This window comes from Octodon degus, unplaced genomic scaffold, assembly GCF_000260255.1.
Source record: "Octodon degus isolate 3935 unplaced genomic scaffold, OctDeg1.0 scaffold00152, whole genome shotgun sequence".
Lineage (NCBI taxonomy): Eukaryota > Metazoa > Chordata > Mammalia > Rodentia > Octodontidae > Octodon > Octodon degus.
The window spans coordinates 2872579-2882684 of record NW_004524728.1 but is presented as its reverse complement, the minus strand read 5'-3'; the positions used below and the strand labels follow the sequence as shown (position 1 = coordinate 2882684).

The 10106-nt window shown below is 39.6% G+C and overlaps 1 protein-coding gene across 1 annotated transcript in view; it reads right to left on the bottom strand.

Annotated features, from left to right (window-relative positions):
- The window catches only part of Clvs1 (clavesin 1), a 232640-nt gene that overhangs the window by 213459 nt on the left and 9075 nt on the right, over positions 1-10106 (bottom strand). Inside the window, exon 2 of the mRNA XM_004642359.1 lies at positions 2938-3565. Within this exon, the coding sequence (XP_004642416.1) occupies positions 2938-3392 (455 nt within the window). The 5' untranslated portion in view covers positions 3393-3565. The remainder of the gene's footprint in view (positions 1-2937; positions 3566-10106) is intronic.

Here is a 10106-nt window from a genome sequence, read left to right as displayed (position 1 = left end):
AGAGAGGGGAGGGAGGGGAGAGGGGAGACAAGGGAGAGGGGAGAGAGAAGAGAGAAGAGATTATTTCCAAAAGCTAGTTAACAACAACAAAAAAAGCTAGTTAACTAGGAAGCTATAAAGTGAATTTAAAAATCCCTTCCCATTCCCTGTATGAGGCTGAATGAGCTACACATTCGTGAGTCATTAGAGCTGGAAGGGATCTTAGAGATCATGTATTTCAAACTTCGTATGGTACACGTGAGGAAACTGAGGAACAGAAAAATGAGTGTTAAGGCTATCACAATCATAAGTGTTGTGACTGTTTCCTCTGAATTTGTTACTTCTTTAAGATACATCCGGGGGGGCCCGGGAGATGGCTCAGTAGAATAAGTGCTTGCCTGGCAAGTGCAAGGGGCTGAGTTCAATCCCCGGTTCTGCCAAAAAAAAAAAAAAAAAAAAAAAAAAACACAAAAAACCAAAAAAGACACATCCTGGGATAGAAACACAGACCAAATTCTAATACAAAATGAAATGCATTCCTATGGTTCATCTCTTTCTATACACACCATCAAGAGATGTTCTCTGCATCTCTGCATCATCTGTCTTAGCAGATGGAAGTTCTAGAACACTAGCAACAATGTAGCACAAATGATGTCAGCACAATTAGTCTCCAGAATCATCACAACCTTCCAATTTCAAAATCAAAGATGTTAATGTGCCATTCACAGGAGGACAACCGTTCCCTTTAGTTTAGCACAGGTGTCCATTGCCTATGAGCTGCATGTCTCAGCAGGAAGTATCCTGTGGGGAGAGGGGGAGCTGTTAACTTGTTTGCACAGTGGCTAGACAATGAGCTACACAGTGGGTCCTCACTGAGAGAGACCACGTGCTCTCTTTGGTGTCCTGTTTGCCTTAGTACAAGCCCTGCCACAAAGTCTACACTTGCCAGACATCCGTTGATTGAACAGTTCAGATAGATGAATGTAAAGTCCCAGAAATCATTCTGATCAGTGAAGAAAGCTAATAAAGATTCATTATAAATTATGTAAATTATGACACATGATAAATATGATATGTTGTACATATAATTACAGGTCGAGATGCAGACCTCATTAAACTTTAGACTGACAGTGTTAAAATATTCAAATACTTTTCCAGGATTACATTGCCCTCCCCAATATGTCAACAAGAAAACTGGCCAGTGGCTGTGAGGTTTTCAGACACTATTACAATTTTTAAAAGGACACAGAGTAGTGAGAGGCATTGAGGAATTACCCTAGAAAAACTTTTCAATGGTATTGGAGGGTACTTTCATATATTTTTTGCTTCAGCCAATGTCTTTTAAAGAGATATGAAAATTTCAATGACAATATCTATGAAAACTCAAGCCAACGTGAATATTTTGGAGATGGATTCATTCATATTTTTTTTCATTCAACTTGATTGGGTACTGTGCCATGTGCTCTCTCCTTTAAGAAGCTACACTTGGAGGGGGGATAGTGTGCAAGATAAACACACAATCACAAGAAAGCTAGCTTACAGCAACTGACTGTCAAGTCAGCTCACAGGCTAACTCCCACTTTTTCACCACTTGTGTGACCCTGAGTGAGTTCTTTGACATCTCAAAGCCTGTCATCAAATAGAAAAGAAAGATTATAGCAGTGTCTATCATGTCAAGTTTTGGAGTAGATTAAATGATATAAATGCTTAGCAAAGTGTGTGGTAAGTATCCAGAAATATCATTTATATTAAGAATGATTCTTATATTCCTGTTGTGGAAGTTTAACAGAAATATGAACAAAGAAGACCCAAGATTGTGCTGGAGTGGATGAAGGCTATTTTCCTGGCGAACCATGAAATTGGTATAAATCAGTAGGCAAACTGGGTATAGGATGGTTAGGCTTGGGTTAAGAGAGAGTTAATCTTTCCCTATGAGGGACTGAGGGTGAGTCCAGAAGGCTGGGGACAGGGAAGTCCTTCCAATATTCAAGGCAAAGATTAGACTTGTAGCCACCTAGATCAAATAATAAGACAGTGTGTGAAACAAAACAGGAGGTACAGAAGGCAAATTACTTACTTTGAAGCCTATGGCAGGTCACTGAAGAACCTTAGTCAGATGAGTGATATAACAGAATTTTGGAATAGTCAACCTGCCCATGGTGCAGACCACAGTTGTTCAGAAGAGAGCAGAGGTAGATGCCACTCAGCAGACTGCTAAAGTCACAGAGGTGAGAAGTGAAGAGAACCTGAGCTAAGATAAATGCAATGGATGTAAAGGGAAGAGATTTGAAGTTTCTAAGGAGAGAGGGATAAAATTTGGAAATTACCTGCATGTGAGGACCAAAGCAAGAAGCAGTCAAAGACTCTAGGGTTTTGGATTAAGGGACAAAGTGATAGGAGAGCAGGTGTAAAGAGGGAAAATGATGAATTAAGTCTGGGAAAGGTGGAAGTTCCAGCTCTTCATCAGACTGTCAAGGAGCAATGTCTAGTACGTATTTAGATAGAAAGGTCTGTCATTCAGGAGAAATAAAAGATTCTGAAATCATAGGAGGATCAAACAAAAGATTTTATGTGTTGAAAACACTCAATGCATCTACTGAATCCATTTTTGTTGTTGTCATTTGAGGTGAGAAAATGAAAGGCAACATGTATGGATGTTCCACAAGACCGACTTTCAAAGTTTTTTTTTTAAATGAATGACCAAATTTATTAGACAGAATACTGACTTGTAAGGTCTCTTGCCATTCTAACACCATGATTCTATTGTTTCAGAGCATCATGAGAAACTAGGATTTCCTTTTGATGACAGAATATCTGTGGCCTTAAGACATCTTTTATGGGTATGTGGGGTACATTTCTAAAATGAAAGCTCATTACCTGTGAAGTAACACAACCCCACACATGCAGTGATAATACCATGGAAAAGAAAAACCAAGTAAAGACACTATCTACATTTACCTACTCTGATCCCAATTGGCAGCAAACAGCAGAAGAATCTTCCTACCACAGTGGTCACGGTTTTCCAGCACTCCTGGGAACCCATCGATCAAAGCCCTCTTAATGCCAGGATCATCCGCCTTGAAGTTTTTGAACATGTCCAGATTTAGCTGGCGGTATTGGAAGTACTGGGCCAGGAGTCTAAAGGCATCTGCTTGGTGAAACTTCCTGGCTCGGAGAAATCTCAAGATGAAAGCATCATCTGTACGTAAAAATCCAATGTCAGGCCTGGTGATGATCATGTCCCTGACTTGTTGGATATCCTGATGCAAAACATCGGGGTTTTCATTCAGTTCCAGGCGTGCTTTCTCTATAGTATCTGGACTGAGTCCAGCCTGCAAGTGGGTCATCTTGGCCAAATCTCCTTTCCAAGCACTCAATTTCTGATGTTTTGGAAGAAGGAAGACTGGTCCCATTCACCTGATGGTGTGCTGAAATCGTGGCCCATGCAACGGTTGTTCTACTACCAGACTTCCAGTGAAACAGACAAAGAAGAGGTCTTCTTTCTGTTCCTGGAAAGCAGAAGCACATTCAGGCCCTAAGTGGTGGTGACCATTCCAAAGACAAGCAAAATCGAGGCCATTGCTCACTGAAAAACAAATGCACACAAGAGAAACAAAACAGAGATGATACAAGCACATCTGGACAAATATCAGTTGGAGCCTACATAGAAAAACAGTTCCAATGAGCTGTGAGCCTGATTAATAGGACCCAAGGAATAAATGGCCAGTAATCTAAGTGTGATCTTTGGTTTTTGACAACTTGAATGTTCACTATGTAAGTATTTGAAATATACTTGGGAACTTCTTAGTGACTCTGACTAGTTTACACAGTGATATGGGGCCAGATTAGCAACAGACTATTCTTTTATTAATGACCCTCAGAAACAGTAAAAGGACCAAAAGATCCTTCTGGATTATAGCATTCTTCATGGGGCTATTTACAGGTCTAGATGGCAGAAAAGTTATGGCTGTTGTGCAATTTATTGGTTCCCATTAGCCTCCTTTCTCAAACAGAAATATTTGTCCAGAATTATCCCTTTCCCCTGCCTTTTTAAAGGCAACTATTTGCATTTTAAGAACAAAAAGGAACTTAAAAGTCACCCAACCTAACCCCACAGTGTCTAATTACCAAAAGGAGTCCTCTAGCTGTGGATGTTGGGAAGGTAGGGCCGGCTCGGGCCTGGAAGCTCGACCTTCAAGGATCAAATTCAGTAAGCAGTGGCAAGGAAGGCCACATCTGGACAGCTCTCAAGTTCTTGACTATTTGCTTTGGTCACCTTTCTGCAAGGGGACCAAAAGGACTCAAAATTCTTGACCTAACTCAATAGCCAGAGAGGCTCAGAAGCTTATTTCCATTTTATAGTACTTCTCTGTTGTCCTGAGATACTGTTTTATGTATGATATAGCTCTGTGTGTTCTAACCCTTTCAGATATGTTTCTAATGACTTCTCCACCTAAATGCTATAGAAATACACATATTCTTTGCAGTCTTCCATTTTAAATACAAATCCTTAAACCCTTACAGATGTTTGTTTGATCCTATTCTGAAATTCCAAACATTACAAGATGTACTTATTTGCTGTGCATGGTGGCGCATACCTCTAACCCCAGCCACCCAGGGACTGGGGCAGAGGAAATAGCAGGTCAAGTCTGGCCTGGAAACTTTAGCGAGACACTGTCAAAAAGAAATCTTTTGAACGACTAGGGTTTATAGATCAGAGAACTTGCCTAGCATGCTCAAGACCCTGAGTTCAACTCTGAGCACACAAACACACACAAAAAAAGGTTTAAATAAAGTTGGAATATGTCTTTTCCTAGAGGCCGAGTTTTACTCTCAATCTAATTATTATTATTATTATCATTTTTTTTTTGGTGGAACCAGGAATTGACCTCAGGCCAGTGCGCTTGCCAGGCAAGCGCTTATTCCACTGAGCCATCTTTCCGGCCCCTAATCTAATTATTATTATCAATTCTTCATCACACAAAATAACTTAAAAGGTAAAATGAGTCTTCCTGATTAATTTAAGACCATATTCTTTCACTTTTGATTTGGGACATATGAAGATCACTTTGAGTAACTATTACTCATTTTCAAGAAAATAGAATAATAATATATATTTGTTTAGAAAATATTTTCTTTATAAAATAATAACAGCTAGCTACATAATGAGTGACACAAGAAACAAAGTCTTGCTTTTCATTAACTTTTAATAATTCAAATTACATAAAAATGTAGAGCTATGAACTCTAGCCAGGACTGGAAGAAACTTTGACATTTGTCTAGTTTGATATCCAGCCAACATATTTTACCACACAGTTTCAAAAAGCTGCCTCACCTGATGTCCCCCTCTTTAAGTTCATCCCTGTATTGACTGAAGTTATCTTTGACATGGGCTGTAACTGCTTTCACCACCCAATGACAATGATGCAGTTTATTACCCAAACATAGGCACTAACAGTCACTAATAATGATGCCAGTACAAGTTTAAATGGGGACAGTTCCAAGCAAATACAAATATATGGTCACCTTCGCAGGGAGTGACATTTTCTTTGCTATATCCAATAGATAAAGCTCAGTATACCCAGTGTAGGTGACCTCTTTCAATATTTGCCATTGACTATTTCTTATTTTCTGGCCATTCTCTTCCATTCTTCTGTTCTTTTGTGTGCCTCCATGGCCCCTGATTTCTCTTCCTTGCTGCTTATTCTTTCTGTGTTGCCCACTTCAGTGCTCTGCAAGACCCTATTCCATGGCTTGGCTATCCTCATTCAAATAACTTCCTGGCTTCCCGTTCAATTATCTATGGAACATCACCAGTCAGATGTCTCACGAACACCACAAACTTAGTATGCTCGAAACTGAACTAATCATAGCTCCTCGTCCTGAATTTGTTCCTCCACCTCCATCTTCTAAGGAATGACATCATCTTCCTTGCAGTTTCCCACACTAGAAACATGGGAGTCAGCTATTATTCCACCCTCTCATTCACCACCCACTACCAGCAATCACTTCCTTAATATTTCTCAAATCTGCTCAATGCTTTCCAGCCCAATGATCTCTCTTTTTTGAGAACACGTCATCATCCATCCATTTAGTCAGGAAACAGTCTCCCTCCTGTAGCCCTTTCTACCAAACCATTCTCTGGATTCTAATTTGTTCTCTGATTAACAACTGAAATATGTTCATGATATTCTTAACATCCATAGTTACCTCCCAAGTGTCCTAGAATAAAATATACAACTCTGTAACGTGGATTTCGAGAGCATTTGCTTTCTGTCCCTACCTGTCACTCTAGAGTCACCATTTGGTCATGCAGCAGCACTGACAGTTTCTCTTCTCCTCTGCTGCCTTGGTAAAAGCTGCCTTCTACCTAGAATGACCAATGATTTGACAGATATTTTCCCCAGGAAACCCTCTCTGATCTTCAGAGATTGCAGTATCCCTACTCCCCTAATCATGCCAAGTTTTATTGCTATTTTCCTTTCTGCCTCTCCATTCAATATATCTTATGGAAAGAGCTAGCTCTCATTAACCTGTGTATCTATTACTGAGTGTTACAAATAGGCTCAGCTCCAGGAGCAGAGCAATTCCACCATGTTCACCACTTAGTTCCAGGGCCAAGAACAGCACATCCAAGAGGCAGGGGCTTAGTAATTAGATGTAGCATAAATGAGTAAAAAATAGTCAAATGTTGTTTGCATGAGTGAATAAGTGATTTTTTTCTCTGGTACTTCTAGGACTGTTTTCCTTTAACAGAGTGATTGCTGCTCACTTGGAATTTCTTCCCTCATCTACGAGACATTTCCCCCAGATACTTTTGCCTAGGCCCGCCCATCTTATTTCAGCCCCTCCACCTCCTGAAGTGTGGAGGGTAGTATTTGCAGCTCCAGGCCAGGGAGAGCAGCAGCCAGGGCACCAGGCACAGCAACAGCTTGCTCACCGTAGAAGATTTAAAGCTGCTGAGAACAAGTTACTTACCTACAGTTCAGGGAACTCAACAATGTTTTTGAGATAAATTACTATGGGTTCAAGGGGAAAGTTGAGTTTGCATTTTTCACGGCCCACTTCTACACATAGCTACGCTTCTGATCTATAACAGCAGAAATAAATTTACACCAAGCTACATCTTTATCCAGTGCTCAGCACACAATAGAAGCCTCTGGAAGAAAAACTCAAGCCAGGTTCACTAGGTTCAATACTCAAGATGAAATAGTTATTTTCCATTAAAGGCCAATCCTTCACACCAAAAGTCTAATACACTTCTATTTCAGTAATTTCAATTTAGTAATACTAAGGACTTAAAAAGTTATATGGAGAATGTTCATCAGGATGTAACATTTTCAAATGACTCTAATATGTTCTTTTCATTCAGTTCTTCTGGATTATATGAAGATACACTGGAATTTGTGTATGAAGAAGTGGGAGTGATGTTCTGTACTGATGTTATTACTAATCAAAGGTATAATTTAATATATATCATAGCTGTATTTCTTCATTTGCTAAAGCTTTTCATGCTACATCTGCACACTACAATATTGAGTCCTTAGACAACTAAATACATGAGCAAAACTGAGGCACAGAGGGTTCAATGATTCCCCCAAGATAGCACAGCCACTGAGAGACAAAAACTGGATCCAATCTCCTTCAAATGGGAGGGGCAGGGGAAAGCAAGGAAGAGAAAGCAATGAATAAGTGCTTTCCTGGCAAGCGCAAGGTCCTGAGTTCAATCCCCAGTGAGTGAGAGAGAGAGAGAGAGAGAGAGAGAGAGAGAGAGAGAAATGAGAAAATAAGGAAAAGATGGAAATGAAGCTTTTGTGAATAAGGAGGGGAACTGGGTTTGAAAGGTGAGTAAGTGAAGGGGGAAACAGAATCAAGTTATATCATGCACAAGTATAAATTCCCTATGATGAAAGTGATTGCTATGTGTACCGAAGATGTACCAGTAAACTTCATTTTAAAAAGGAAAATATTGAACAAAATGAGCAAAAAGCAGTGGCTAAGTTTATTTGAGAAGGTAAAAGTGAAGAGTAAGGGAGAAACTGGCTTATCGGGGAGAGCTTAGGCCAAGTAAAGGGAGAAAAAGCAAGAAAGGAAACCCTGGAGAAAGTGGAGTAGGTTCCCATGAAGGAATTCAGCATATGGAGCTCTTCTTGGTGTTTGTATCCTGTCATACTGTCCAAATCTCAAGGAGACCCAGGAGAACCTCTCTATGTGGCTGCTGAGAGGCAGTGCTGGGATCCACACCTGGCGTATGTCAGGTCGGTCCCATTGAAGGCATGCTGGAGTTCTCCCAATACTGCAGGACTTTGGGAACTCCTCACGTAACTGTTGTGTGACCTTTCTTTGTAATCACCTGGTGATGTTTGCTTCCGTGGCCAGCTTTGCCATGCCCTAATCTCCCATCTCAATACTAAAAATGACAAATACAAAAGAAATCAAGTGATGAAGAAATCAACACTGACAAGTTCTAGTTTGTACCTTGAATACCAGACAAACCACAGATATGGTTATGAAAGTATCAAAATGCATCAAATGCCACATTCAACATTTCAAAACAGACAAATACCAAGATTTACAGGACCCAGAACTTGTTTGTTATTCCATTCTGTGAGACATGCTCAAGTAATTTTTCTTTGAACTATGTTCTTGAATAATAAATTGTTCTGTCTCTTCCGTGTAACAGAAAGGTTTAAATATGTACTACTTAAGACCTATGTTCAGCAGGTCACCTTCTTTTTAGAACCTCACTCTTCTTCTTTGAAGTCATTTCTAGTCTACCTTTCTATAAGCCCAAACACAACTACATAGAAGACAACAATGTAAATACAAACCCCACGGTTGAATGCCTCTCATCTTGGTCTTCTAAATGTGTACCATTCCTAATGTCTTACCAATTATTATACTCTCTTTAAAATAAATTAAAACAGAGGGCTAGCCAAATAGCTCAGCAGATTAAAGTGCCTGGAAGAGGGTGCAGGGGCCAGGGGTTCGATCTCCAGGCCAGCCATGACAGCCCTGCCCCCAGGGCGCACTGAGACAGCAATTGAGACTGGGCATGGTGGCATGTGCCTGTAATCCCAGCACTTGGGAAGTTGTAAACAGGAGAATCACTACAAGTCCAATCTAGTAGTGAGGCTTTGAACCCCATGTAGACTCTTCCCTAAAATACATAAATAAATAAATAAATAAATAAATAAATGCAAACAAAAAAAGACAAGGAAAAAAATTAAGATTTCTTGAAAGCAAGCACCAACGTTCAATTATTTCACCAATTTTACATAACTATATCTGTAATCTGAACAATGGGTTTGACAATAAAAATGGATACTATAACAACCATTGTTAATTAGCTATTCCTGTTTTAAAAATCTGTAACATATGTATTGTTGTGTTTCCCTGTTTCTGTCTCTTTTTCTATTTGTTTTTGCTTCTGCTTTTACTCTTCAAAATAAAATAAAATAAAATTAATTATAAGTTCAAACATGCCAATGGGTGAACACATTTTTTTAGGTAGCCTGTTGTTGTACCTTGCAGACACCCAGTTATTAGTTCCTCATTCCCCCCATTGGAAGGTGACTGGGGCTATTTAAAATCTAGTGTGTTACCCTGTTTCTGCTATTTGTCTTTGCATTCGTTTCCTTGCTTTAAAATATAAAATAAGATAAAATCTAGCTATCAGTGCTACTTCAGCCATCACTAATTTCCTCATTTATCCATTTCTCTTTGGCAAAAATGATAGATCAAAGACCCTGCCCATTCTGTTTGAAGGATGGAGATGCCCCATGCCTTCCATGCTTCAGCAGTGAAATTTTAACCAAAAGGAGCACTTCAAGCCTATGTAGAAACCGTCCCTCTGCACTGCTCATAAACTCTCAAATGATTCTCTAGTTAAGTCACGATTAAAGAAACTTAGAGCCCCCACACCCCACCCCCAGGAGGCCAAGGTACACTGGACCAAACCATGGTTTTTATAATCAAGTAGAAATTTAGGTAGTGCCATTTCAAAATTTTTGCTTTTATCTTTTTAATGCTGCTGATGATATAGAAAAAACAGAGCCTCCATATCATGATATTTAAAATCATAGCATACATAGATTTTAGGTTCATCTGAAGTATCTGTTAGGGAA